This window comes from Xyrauchen texanus, chromosome 50 (assembly GCF_025860055.1).
Source record: "Xyrauchen texanus isolate HMW12.3.18 chromosome 50, RBS_HiC_50CHRs, whole genome shotgun sequence".
Classification (NCBI taxonomy): domain Eukaryota; kingdom Metazoa; phylum Chordata; class Actinopteri; order Cypriniformes; family Catostomidae; genus Xyrauchen; species Xyrauchen texanus.
Window position 1 is genome coordinate 12,694,404 of NC_068325.1, and position 14,014 is coordinate 12,708,417.

General features: G+C 39.3%; 1 protein-coding gene across 1 annotated transcript; it reads left to right on the forward strand.

Moving 5' to 3' along the window:
- Positions 1-2,134: 2,134 nt before the first annotated feature.
- On the forward strand, positions 2,135-13,804 carry map2k2a (mitogen-activated protein kinase kinase 2a). The gene is made up of 11 exons (XM_052124193.1): positions 2,135-2,758; positions 3,023-3,233; positions 3,332-3,478; positions 4,537-4,614; positions 5,297-5,348; positions 8,307-8,431; positions 8,626-8,839; positions 9,427-9,491; positions 9,614-9,675; positions 11,437-11,482; positions 12,039-13,804. The coding sequence occupies exons 1-11, from the start codon at positions 2,676-2,678 to the stop codon at positions 12,147-12,149; spliced, it is 1,194 nt and encodes a 397-aa protein (XP_051980153.1). The 5' UTR covers positions 2,135-2,675; the 3' UTR covers positions 12,150-13,804.
- The last annotated feature ends 210 nt before the right edge of the window (positions 13,805-14,014 follow it).

The window sequence follows — 14,014 nt, forward strand, 5'->3', positions numbered from 1 at the left end:
TACACTTTAACGTATAAGGATAGGAATCTTTTAAATAGACTTCCATCTTTAGATACATCTGTATATTAGAAAAATGTGGATAAAGTGTAAAATTGCATACAATTAAAAGATGAAAGGATGGTTAATGACAACAAAATGTATTTCCAGCTCTGAGGTGAGGATTTAAATGGCCTCTGTGTAGCCAGGTGAGGTTGAAATGTAATGGATTTTTTGATGTAAAGCAATTATTTGGGAAAGGAGGCGTACCCTCTTGTTACAGTGCTTAAGACAGCATGGGAAGTGGCTTGCAGTTTTTGATGTAAATGTTTTGTGTCTTTTTATATGTTCATATTAAAAGCCAATAAAATTAATAATATTTTATCAAGTTTTGAATGGCCTCCAGTTGCTCCAATGGGTGGTCACAAATATATTGTTATTGGCTATTTCAAGCCCTCCTTAAGAGAAATGTTAATTCCTTGAAGTGGGCTTTTTCGGTAGGAGCGAGTCAGTTGTCCCAGTCTGAATCTGTAAAAACTCTAACACCTGTCAATTATGTGTGCAATTAAACTGATTTAAAAGAAATACATTTGTCTTTCCAGTGATTTTAAATACTGGGTTTAGCTTGTTTGATTATTTAAAGAATAGTAGTAGAATAGTTTCTGCCAAAATGCTGTAGTTACTATAGTTAGTGTAACTACAACACAACTGGAAACTTTACATCACAATGAAAAAAAGACATTTAAATTAGATAACCTTAACAAAAAAAGGACTGTGGAGGTTCCATCCCAGATAGCACATGTACATCTTCAAAATGTCTGTTTAGATATAATAAGCATCTGGTAAACATAAAAAAAAAAAAAGATCAGATTAACAGACATCTGCTGAATGTCTTATTGACATAGACATACTTATAGACATACATATTGCAGATGAGCAAACAACGTAAAAAAAAATATCTCTTCCAGATGTAATCTCTTATCAAATAGATGTCTGGGTGATGTACATGTGCAATCAAGAATGGAAAAGTGATGGTATAAGATTTGAATACCACGATGCTGAATGATTTTAGTATTTACATGATAGTCAAAGGTACTTCAAAATACCATGGTAGGCCCTACATGGCCAAAAAACATGGTACTTAAATGTTAGTAACTTTTGTCTTTGTGTCAATAGTTTTCAGTTTCAGACGCCATTGTAGAAATGTAGTATTCAGTCAGTGATGATTACTTTAATTATTGATGAAAGTGTCAAATAACAGGACGGTTACTGAGATTAAGCGTGTAGTATTCGGCTGGTCAATTCTAACATGGCCGCCCCCATGTGTGGACCCTCTCCATGTAGAATAAAACAGCTTTTTAAGGTTACTGGTATCATTGGAGTCTTCATTTTAATGTGAGTGCTCATAATTTCCTACATATATATCAAAATTACAATTCATGTCTTTTAGGGATTCAACTTTTTTTAATGAGGGAAAAAAATAACTGAGTGCACCTTTATAAGTGAGGGGTTCTGAAATGTTCATTGTAAAACATGAAAAATAATTACAATTGTGATTTTCAGGCCTAGAAAAGTAATTGAAATGTAATGAAATCCTTTAAACGGTAGTTGACCGTTACGTTACGCCCTCTCTAATGGTAAACTCTTCTGAGACCTCTGACAGAAACGGTAAAGAAGTGTGTTACGACAGAAAGTGACCGTTTGCGAGCCGTAAACAGTCACCAACCTGTCGCAAAATTGTCCGTGACATATTCTAAAACATATGGAGTTTATCGTAGTGAACTCCACACATAGCTCACTCCAAACTGATAGTTAGTGTAACACATCTTGAAGATTAGCGGACAGGCGGTCAGTTAATTAAGTTATGAGCTGTTTGCTCACCAAAGCAGTTTATTTTGCACACTAAAGTATCTCCTCCATTAACATACATTCAAAAAGAACGGCCTCTTGTCCCGTCGTCTGTGTACCGCCGCGTTACGCTATGTTTTGTTAACCTTGAAGGCTCACCTTTGGTTGAGGGGTTTAGGTCGGAATCTAGTAATTTGCTTTGACAAAAAAATAAACATGAATGTTCTCTAGTCCACCACTAGATGCCGTGCTTACTCCAATATTTATTCCTGCGACACTCAAATCACGCGATATATCAAGCGCTCTGACGGCAGTTTTCGCGAGAGCTTGTGGACGCTTCCTCTTGGTTGGAGATCGGCTTCCTGACCGGACTTTTTTTTCTAGCCCTGCTTATTTTCCTTGGGGGGGCATTTCAGCTTGAGTTTTCCAGGAACGACACCGCGCGTCCTCGTAGCCAAGCAATTTCGTACTGCTTTACGCGGCCAGTCGCAGTGGCAGCGAACGCGAGATCTAACTTGTCTTTTGCCGCCTGCAAGTGGAGCGTTCGACAGTCAAAGGCCGTATCGAAGACACATTCCAGCGTTGCACGCTTTAAAATAAACTGCTTTAATTCACCCTCAATGCACTTTCACGCCTATGGCAGCGTCTATTTTTACTTGACACCCTCATAGTCATTGATACTGCTTCTAGAGGCATGACAGGGTGGTGAAATTTTGGGCTGCAGGATTTCAGAAACTTCTGTAGATACTATTGCAAGGGTTTTGTGTGATCAATAGACAGTTGCATTTGGAGGAATTGCATGTGAGCAGACGCAACCTGTTTGTTCTCTTTGAGGTAGATTACAGGAAACTATGGCACCCAAAAGAAGACCTGTCCCATTGATCATAACTCCCACTGGAGAGGGACAGTCAACCAACATTGATGCGGCAGCAGAGTGAGTAGATCGTTGGTTATATCATTGGAAAGTTGTGATATAACACTTTAAAAAAAAAAAGTTTGTAAAAGTCATGGATCTTAAAATAAATTCTATAGTTCATATAATGCTTCTTGTAGTGACAATCTCTGAAATACAGGCTATTTTTGAATCCTTATTCAGTAATCACATATTACTGGCCTGAAAAAAAAAAAAAAGTGTGGGAACCCTGCTTTGTGCGGACTTAAGTATGTCTTACCTTAAAACCATTTCTCTGGTCTTCAGGGCCAACCTGGAGGCATTGCAGAGGAAGTTGGGTGAGCTAGACTTGGATGAACAGCAGAGGAAGCGTCTTGAAGCTTTCCTCACCCAGAAAGCTCAGGTGGGCGAACTAAAAGATGAAGATTTTGACCCCATATGTGAACTTGGCGCTGGTAACGGTGGCGTGGTCCACAAGGTCCGTCACAAACCTTCAAGACTTGTCATGGCAAGAAAGGTGAGTAATCTACAAGCTTCCTGTATCTGCTGCTGCAACTTTGTTATTACATGTAATGTGATGTAGACAAAGGCCGAACCACTGTTTGTCTCTCCCAGCTTATCCATTTGGAAATCAAACCAGCTATCAGGAACCAGATTATACGAGAGCTGCAGGTTCTACATGAGTGCAACTCACCCTACATTGTAGGATTTTATGGTGCTTTCTACAGCGATGGAGAAATCAGCATCTGTATGGAGCACATGGTGAGAGATCAGAGCTGGGGTTGTGCAGTTTATGGATGGTTGCAAGTGTTTCACCATCATTTTAAAGCTTCAAACAAGATTGACAACATTCATTTTCCAGGAGCCTGTAGTAGTTTTGATTTTAATCAAATATTAAATAGCATTACAATGTCTCACATTGGCAACAAAAAGCAGAGCTCTATAATAAAGTAACTCGTAAACTCACATTTATAATTTTTGTCTTGAGGAAAATTTGTTTTTATTTTTTTGATAGTACTGTTCACAATGCACTTTGTTTCAAAGCGGTTTTATAGAAAATCATGCCTTAAAGTCTTAAAGCTCCCAGTGAACAAGCTAAAGGTGACTGTGGCATGGGGAAAAAAAAACAAATTTCAACCTTGAGAGGAGCCCAAACTCGGGCTTTATTTGTGTACATGTACTAAATAAAAAATTATTTAGAGGTTAATTTAGTTCTTTTTTTTTTAACAGCTTATCCAATGCCCACATGTTTTGTGCTTATGCCTGTTTATCTTTCGATGTCAAAGACAGAGAATAAGTCTCATGTAATCGCTGGTTTCTTATGTTGTTGTTTTTTTTTTTTTTTTAAAGGTGGGTTTTGATAGTAATGAGCATCTTGCTGTTCATGTAATCACGCTCGGTGTGGGCTAGGAGAAGCTTTCTGGTAATTGTAACATTCTGCTGTTGTTTCGAGGTGATATCTCCATAAATATAACAACACATTTGATGTACTGTAGCACAGGAACATGACACTATTGTTTGACAAATACGACAAGCTGGCACTACGATCTTCTTGCCGTTTTCCATCAGTCTTTGAGCTCAACTCACCAATAGACAAGTTGCTCTGTTTTCCTGTGAGCTCTCAGTGCTGCCTCTCCAGGGAGCAGCACTCAATGTAGCATTATTTGTTTTTAATCACTAAACTAAAATCTTCTTTTTAAACATCATGTAAACACTTTAGTAGGACTGAAATCATACCAGTCCGATTTTATGCAAAGTTGGGCTGACACACTAAGATAATGTGAATGTAGTTTGGCTTGAAATGAAATGTTTGTCCACAGGATGGAGGCTCACTGGATCAAGTGCTTAAGGAAGCCAAAAGAATCCCTGAAGAAATTCTGGGAAAAGTTAGCATAGCTGTAAGTATAACTGTCCTCTTCTGTTTTGAAATAATGCCATTTAAAAATGGTCAGGATGGTTGACTAGTGAGATGTCATGTAGATTATTTTTTCAAGCTTCAAATTGTTGTAGGATTTTGTTGTGCTGACAATTAAACCCTCTCTGAGTATTGTCTCTTATTGGCTTACGTTGGCTTATTGAATTGTTTTGATAGAATTGAAGCACACAATCTAAACATGTGAGCCTGCCAGGCATGTGTAATAATAACATTGTTATTATATATCAATTGGAAAACACAAAATGAAACTATTAAATGGCAACCAGCTCTTCTTTTTATCCTTATAATCAAAAATACTGGCACAAAACCTCCATCTTAACATGTCTGACACCAGTGAACACAGACCAAAATATAATAAAGCTGTGACCACACCCACAGATCTGCAAACTCACGAGACATTTCATTTTACATTTGAAAATGGCAGAAATAAAAGCTGTAGGACAGAGTACAAACATTGTACATAAAGCTGTATATATGAGTGTTTGTACAATTTATTATTTGCATGAGTGAATGCATTTCAGCTTTCCTTAATCACTAAGCAGAAGTTGTTTTGTTAAGTCTAGACCATTTGCTGTAAATTAAGGAAGCTGAACGCAACGTTGACTGTAGCATGACAAACTCCATTGATAATTCTCTTTCCACAGGTACTCAGAGGACTTGCATATCTTCGGGAGAAGCACCAAATTATGCACAGAGGTACTTGAAACATTCCTCACTAGTGTCTTAGAGAACTACGTGTGTGTACATGCACAGAACGGGGTGCAGGAAGTAGGCCCCTTAATGCAGCTATTGAAATTGTGTAAGAAGCTTAAATTATTATTATAGAAAGATTAGCCCTCAATTTTGAATGGTTTTCTGATTTCCCTTGAACTCTCATCAGAAAGTCATCCAGTTCCTAACCTGAAAATAAACTAAGCTGTATGTAAAAGCAACGCAAAGTTAACATAACAAATATTTCATTATCTTATTTATGTCAGTTTATAAACTGAACATAAAGCTCATCTTCACTAAAAGATTAAACGATAAAAAAAAAAAAAATAGCAACTTATTCAAAGTACATCACTGATTACTGTGCTAAATATGTAGTATAGAAGACATTGAAAGTGTTTCACCATCAGGTTGTATACAGCTCAAAGTATGCTTTGGTTGTGACATGAACGCTTAGCTGAGGCATACAGTTGAATGCTCGACCTTTCAAAGAATACTCCATTTGACTTTGCAAGCATACACAGGCAGTTGGCGCATGCGCACTACAACTGCTACGAGAGACTGGACTATTTCTCTTCAGGAGTTTAGACCCATAAAGATGTTTTAATAGACCTTCAAATTCGAGTTATACAAATGCTGGTGTCTCCTGACCTCCTCACACAAGCGTTCTTGATGTGCACAACTACTGTTGTGTCCACCTTCGTTTCCTATTGTTTAGTGGCGATTACATCTTTTAGTGCTTCTTCATGACAGCAACGTCTCAACGGTGAGTATTGCCACCTTGTGGACCCACTAATTAGTGCAATTATTTCCAGGCGCATGCACATACTGCACTTTTAGAGGACGCACAGTTAGAAAAAATGGCATGCGTTCAGTGCTCGAGCACTCTGCCGATAACTAAATTTGCATCACACATCTTTTATGAAGACGCCTTTCATTCATGTCTAACCAAAGTATACTTTGGTCTTAATTTTCTGGGTTTGACCCATGCTGGGTTTGAACGGTAAAGGCCAAAACATTCTCTATGCAAGTATGTGATTGCTGATGCAAAAGCTTGATTTTGTGTGTTTTTGCTTTTCAAAATGTGTCAGACTGCAATTTATAAGGTAAAACAAGTACACGTTGCAGTCTCAACGTTGCTTCAAGGAGCACTACAGCACACATTAGTGTAAACTGTCTGCTTCTATGGTCTATGGTTCTATGGTTATTGTCATGGCAGTAGGGCTGGGATAAACGATTATTTTTTAAACGATTAATCTAGCGATTTATTGTTCCGATGCATCGATTAATCTAACGATTAATATATTTTTTTTCAGTCCGATTCGATTTCGATTCAATTAATCGACTTGTGACAACACCGGTAATACCGGTTTCATCGGGGGTGGGGGTGTATAAAATGTAAAAAAAAAACATTTGCCGGGAGTTTGATTGACTGGCGATCTGATCAATCAATCATAATACGGCATTTTTGTCCGACAAAGTAGTCAGGAGAGAGAAGATTAACGTCGGTGGATTTGAATTTGAATAATGGATTGTTGGCTACTGTACTGACATCTTTCCGCGGTTAAAACAACAGTCCTTCTGATGTAGGCTACATTCATGTTTAGCCTATTTGATGCTATAAATTAACCAAGGAAAAGATGATCGGTTCACGAGCAGCTTTAACTGAGGCAATCTGTCACGACACATTAAAGAGCCACAAAATAGTAGGCCTATTTATGGTTTAATTTTCTTTGAATGACCAAATTTGAAAGTTGAGACTTTATTAAATGTTACTACCTGCTTGGTCCTGTCTGTCAGCGCGTTGTCAGTGTCCTCTATGTATTTTTCACTACATTCATAGCTATAAGCACATTATTAATAGCTGTAAGCGAAAACTTTAGGTGTCGACAACTTATTATAGCCTACTCCAACATCGAGTGCATAGTGGGGAGTTGAAAAAAAACTTACGGTGCTCTGTCATCTGCTGGTGCATTGCCGTGGTGCTAGAATGGAAGGCATCTCCATTTTGCAAAGACGACATATCACGGAATTGTTTCCTTTTAAATTAAAGAATTCCCATACTTTAGAGGAACGAGTGCATGCCGCCTTGCACTTCTGATAGTCTGAGGCAACTCGTGTTGCTACTACTCGCCGGCGCTGCCATCTTTGTTTTGGGTCCGACAAATCGACACGCATATTTTGCGTCGACGTATTTTTTGTGTCGACGTCATCGATGACGTCGACGAGTTGTCCCAGCCCTACATGGCAGAGCAACAAATTCAATCTAAGAGTTAATATATTTATAGAAGCTTACCTAAATAAAAACACATAATTTAATGGCACAGACTTTTGAAGGTATCTTAATCACCCCCTTGAGTACTAAGGTTTTTCTTACTGCCGCAAGAACGCACGTTAAGCATTTTCGTACGCGTACTTGCGTGAAGTCTGTTTCTAGTCTTAGACAGGGAGAGTCAGGCCTGTAGTTGTGCAATTGTGGCCGGGAGAGCTTGCTTGCAAGGAGCTGTTGAAGAGCCCAGCCAGTAATTACAGCCTCTCAGATGTGATTACATGGAAGCCGCACCCTGCAACCCCCTCTCTTCTTTTTTTCTCTCCCATCTTACCCCTCTGTCCACTCCCAGTGGGTGTTAGGGCTGAAGGAGTGCTCGCCATGTGTGGAGTCGTTACATGTTCAAACTGTTATTTGCTCTTCTCTCCCTGTGTTTAAGAGTAGGGAGTTGGAAAGTAGAGGCCTGCATGTCTGTCCTCTGTGATACAACTGTTGGAGTTAGCTTGCAGAATGCAGAGCATCTTGTGAAATGTTTTTGCTGCCTGAATGCTGGCTGTGCAAGAGAAAGGGCATTTGAACTGGGCTTGAGGAAGAAAGCCAGGTGGTACTGCTGGGATTTGGACCCCGGCCCTCTCTTCCTCCCCCCGTCTAACATGATTTTTCTCTGGTCCCTTTAGATGTTAAGCCCTCAAACATCCTGGTGAACTCACGCGGTGAGATCAAACTGTGCGACTTTGGCGTGAGTGGCCAGCTCATCGACTCCATGGCCAACTCCTTCGTTGGAACACGGTCATACATGTCGGTGAGTCATCCTCCCACTCCCCTCCCCAACCCCTCCGCCCATCTCGTTCCAAGACCTGAGCCAGTGCCCAGGATTCTTCCATGTGGTGAGGAGGAAGCTGCTGCCAGGTTTTACCCCACGCCTCCTAGCCACCTGGAGGGTGCGGTTCCCAACCCTGGTACAGCTTTGACTTGCTCTGCTCTCTTCCTTGACAGCCGGAGAGACTCCAGGGCACGCACTATTCGGTTCAGTCAGATGTGTGGAGCATGGGCCTGTCATTGGTTGAGCTAGCTATTGGACGCTTCCCCATCCCTCCACCTGATGCCAAGGAACTGGAGGCCATATTTGGCCGGCCAGTACTGGATGCAGGTGGGGCAGAAGGTCACAGCATGTCCCCGAGACCCAGGCCTCCAGGACGACCAGTCAGTGGTAAGACCTCATTTAATTTCCCTTACATCCCTCTTAAGAATATAAACCATTCTATGTATTGAAGATGCAGCGTGGCTGTTACAGGGTCAAATTGACCTTGCATAACAAATTGCTGCTCAAAAGCCACAATTTGTACATTGTCCCTCAACATCTTGCATCAATAATCAGGTTATTACTTATTTCCAACTGTGACATTACTAATTTGACTTTTTAAAAAGTTAACTTTAAAGAGATGAATGAAAAATTATGTCATTTACTCACCCTCATGTTATTTTAAACATTTTCAAATATATCTTTTGTGTTCCACATTATAAAGAAAGGTTTAGAACAACATGTGGGTGAGTAAATGTGATTTGGGTGAAATATCCATTGATGAAAATCTGTGTTCAAGCTTAAACCGGGTCAAAATGACCCTCAACGGCACGGAAGGGTTAAAGAGAGGACTTTTCTATTCAGATTCATTATCAGCATTGTTTTTAGTCCAGCTTAGTGAAAAATAAGCATTGCGTTAGAGAAGCTTCTTTGAAAATACTGTGTCCAAGTAATATACAAAATTTAGTCAAGCCTTGCAAATTCTTTTCCCGCAGGACACGGAATGGACAGCAGGCCAGCCATGGCTATATTTGAGCTACTGGACTACATTGTCAATGAGGTCAGAGAATTTGCTTCGCTTGCAACTTAGTTCCTTTGTGCTTGTTTTGTAGTATTTTTGATGTAGAAGTTTTACTACAATATATCCCCTTTCTCTGCTCCCCACTGTCTCTGCATCTGCAGCCACCACCCAAGCTGCCCCATGGTGTCTACACCACTGACTTCGAAGAGTTTGTGACGAAATGGTGAGTTCTCGTGTTTGTATCTTTATCTCTATTTTGTGGGTAAGGTAAGTAATGGTTGACCGATATATCACCGTGGCCAATATATTGGCAGATATTCTGAATTAAAAAAAAAAAAAACATTCTGTTTGGCCGATTCGTTTTCCAAGCCACAACCACACTAAGAATCACCTGCTTGCACATTAACAGTAGTGCTTTTAAACATTACTCAAAAGGAAAGCATTGCAAAAACCATGATGTTCTGGGTACACGTGCAAATACATTGTTGTTAGCGCTCTCAGAGCGGTTCACATTAGAAGTTGCTGGCTTCGGGTCCGTTTTTTAAGTAGGACATTGGGTTCGGGTTTATCATTTATGGAAAAATATACAGGCCTTCCGAACTTGTTTCACCCACGTGCTCTCACTCACAGATACATGCGAACAGATGAGTTGGGGGCCGTTCACTCCAAACGTGTTTTTTTCTTCTAAACGTGCTGGACGAACATCCTTGACTGCTGCACTGCATCTCACAGTTTCTTCAGTGTCTCACACAGGATCGGCACTTTTTTAGACACTGTGTCAAATTAATGTTAATGTTAATGTTGAGACACCTGCTTTCTGTTTCATTCCTGCACTGCGTCTAGATTATGTGACACCTGTGTTAAAAACAGATTTAACATTCTGAACAAGTTCAGGTTGCAAAGTGGTGACCGTTACAATGTTTATCATTATTCCAGATTGTTCTGCACCAAGCAAAGTTCCAGCGCTTCAAAAATGCAAATGTTTTCTTTTCCTTCAGCTTAAGTGTGCTGAAGGGGCGCCATGCCTTGTATGTTTACTGTTACGAATGATGCCTATGATGCTTAAAATAAATGCAGCCTTTTGCAACATGGTGAACAATACACTGCAGTGTCAGAATATAAGAATATAATATATATTATAATGACAAATTGGACAACAATAAATAATTGTTGGGTTATAATATTAATAAATAACAACTAAATTCCAAAATGTTACTGGGTGAAGTTGTAGGTTTTGCATGCCCTGTTCACCAAAACAAAAAGTGTTTCGTAACAACAAAGGCTCAGACTGTATCAACACAAGATGCTGTATCCGTGGTGGAAGAAAGTAGTTTCACTAACAAGAACTACATTGTTTTAGAGGCTAAAACCAGAAACTGTCTTGAGATAACCCTGAACAATGTCTTAAGGTGTGGTAACTGTGGTGTGGTAACCTAGGTATAAGGTATTGACACTGGCCCGCTGCAGGTCATGACCGTGTTATCACCTCGGGTGTGCATTATTTTTCAATAATTCAATGGTCCATCACCAATTGTTCCTTACATATATTAAAACTGTGACAAATGTTGCACGGCAGTCAGTCCATGGCACTCCTAGCAGGTGATCCGGGCTGAATAAACTGGAAGCAGTAGATTGCTCCTCTTGCTGGATCCGCACAAGAGCGATAGAGCAACTTCAAAGTAAAATCTTCACGTGTGCTATAAGTAAATGTCATATTCACTGATGTGAAGTGTGCATAGCCTTGGCATTGTTTCGGAGACCATACAAGCTGGATACAATGATAGATACCGTTTTGTTGTACAAACTTATGAGACGAATTTGCCATCAGTGTTTAAAACATGGAGGCTTGAGGTTGGTGAAACTCAAAAAAAAAAAAAGAAAGAAGAAGAGTGCATGTTCCTCACATTAGAGATTTCTGTTTTAACAGTGTGTTAATTTGGGATTGTTGGTTCGTCTTATTGATTGTTTTTTGTGTGTTTCACAGCCTCATGAAGAACCCTGCTGACAGAGCTGACCTCAAGATGCTAATGGTTTGTAATGTCATATTTCTTTAATGGAACCTTAAAATGAAGACATCGGAACAATATTATATTATATAACTTGAACCATTCACACTAAAATAAGGAAATTTTAATTCAGTAAGTTTATCCACATTGTACATGAACAAAACAATTCCAAAGTGGAACAGCATCGTTTGAGTAGGCTATAACTAATACTGTTGGAAGTTCCACTTGAAGAGTGACTAATCACATATCCAGTTATATTTGTCGATTTTTGGCCATGTTTGTACAGCGATTTGCTCGAGTTAAGACTTGAATTTGATAGGCCTATGTTCTTCCCTTCCCACTCAGTTGGAATCTTTAGTCAGTTTTGTGGTACTGAAATGCCTGTAGTTAAGCACAACAGGATATCACCGTGTATTACGGAAGACCATGTTATTACTGACAATGGCATAATAGGATAGATAGCATTTTAGGAGTATATTGATGGGAATCAAGGTAGTATCCATAATTGTGTTAGATTTGTTTCCTGCCAGCAGAACTGGCTCATATTGTAACTCATGTGATTTTTTTTTGTTTGTTCCAGGGCCATACGTTTATCAAGCGGGCTGAGGTTGAGGAGGTGGATTTTGCCGGATGGTTGTGTAAAACCATGGTCCTCCATCAGCCCAGCACTCCTACCCATAGCGCTGAATGAATGCTGGCTCACAGCGTAGCCAGCCATGTCATCCTCATCCTCGGCTCTCCTTCTCTCCTCTCTTCTCTCACAGGCCTGTATGCTTGTAAGCGTCTGACACACCGTTGTGCACTCTTTGCAGTACTCTGCTTGCTCTTCCCTTCTGCTGCGGTACTTTCTGGGGGCATTGTTTTATAATGGAGAGCCTCTAGTGTTGGAACACTTAGTCATTTGAATGAATATGGAGATTAGAGTCACTTAAGTGGAGTGGCTGTATTTTTAAAGACCAGATTATTCAGGAATGTGTCCAAAATGCTAAAGATCAACTAGGTTTTTTTCTCTCCATAAAACAGCCATTTCATTAATTTTTGGAGTTTTTTTTTTTTTTCAGGGTCGGTTTAACATTTAATATTATTATGCTTTGTTGCTAAAGTGCTATTCATTGGCAGTTATCATTACACTGTGTAAAATGGATAGCATGATTTAATGGGAAGCATTTAATTGAGAAACTGCCATTTGCATCTAAGAAATTTGAAACCAAAGAGAGGGCTATTGTGGATCGTACAGGTTTGTTTATTATATGGGCGATTATAAAAACGCAAGATGGCCAAATCAGAAACATCCAGGCGCATGTGTACAGAGTGCTCTTGCATTGCAGGCCAAGTAATCTGTCACACCAACCAGTGGCCATGCTGTAAGTTTGAACACACTACCAGTTAAAAGAAACAACACGCACCTATTTTGAGTTCCTGTAATTCTACTGCTGTGCCTGTAAAAAAGATCAGTAATTTAGTATTCATGTAATTACTGTTTTCTAGAGGGACAAGTAGTCCCCTTTACATTGGCTCTCAAAAGCACTTTCATCATGTTTTTTTACAGTAATTTGTTGATGTTCTCCTTAAGTTTCTGAAATCATGGTGTTCTACTCCAAACCAATGCTTGAATGGTTTTCCCATCTCAAATCTTGTTTTTAAATTCTGAAATGGTCTTTGCAAGGGTTATGTTTTGGGGCAAATTACAGTTTACTTATGCTTCAATGTTCTGTTCTCTAAGAAACATTAATGTTTTCTTTTATTTGCTCTTGAGTACAACCAGGGTAGCACCCCAGATTATAGTGCTTTCCTGAGAGCCTGATGAATTTTAACACATCTAAGCTTCTCCATGTACATTCTGAGACTGAACTTCAGTGGTTTATAAAGTGCAAGGAATGTCTCAGGCCACCATGTACATTGCTATGCAGATCAAATGAACCTCTCTCATAAATACACGGGTGTTACAGATGGGCATTGTGAAGTGTGGCTGAAGCCCACTTGCTCTGGATAGCTTGGTGTTTCTTTTTTTTTTCTCTCTCTCTCTCTCTCTCTCTCTCGAGTACTTTTCAGTAATATTGAAATTTACTGGCACACTGGCATTCAGCTCTGACCAAGTGAATGCATCTCCACACTTGCGTGTATAAAACTATATGTACAGTACAAATGGTACTGTGTTTCAGTCTTAAAAGTTTTTCATTTTATGGTGTGTTTTTTGTTGTTTTTTTGACTAGTGTAGAGAAGAGGATATAAACCATTTTATTACCATATGGAATGTGTTGAATACAATTCTAATATAAAAATAAAACTTATTTGTGAATGATTATTCTCCTGCATTTATTGTTATCAGTCTTGATGAATGGCATGTCTGTTTATACATGTTTGATTAAACAATGTTTGTACATAATTAAAATATTAATGATGTAAAAATTCATGAGATGTAACGTAGTGAATTGCCTAATGGACCTTAGTGAAGGTAGAAACCATATTGGACATGTCACAAATGAAAATGAGGCTGTGAGTGAGTAGTGATAATCGTAGTTCGTTCAATAGGTTGTACTGTTGTGTACCTGGGTG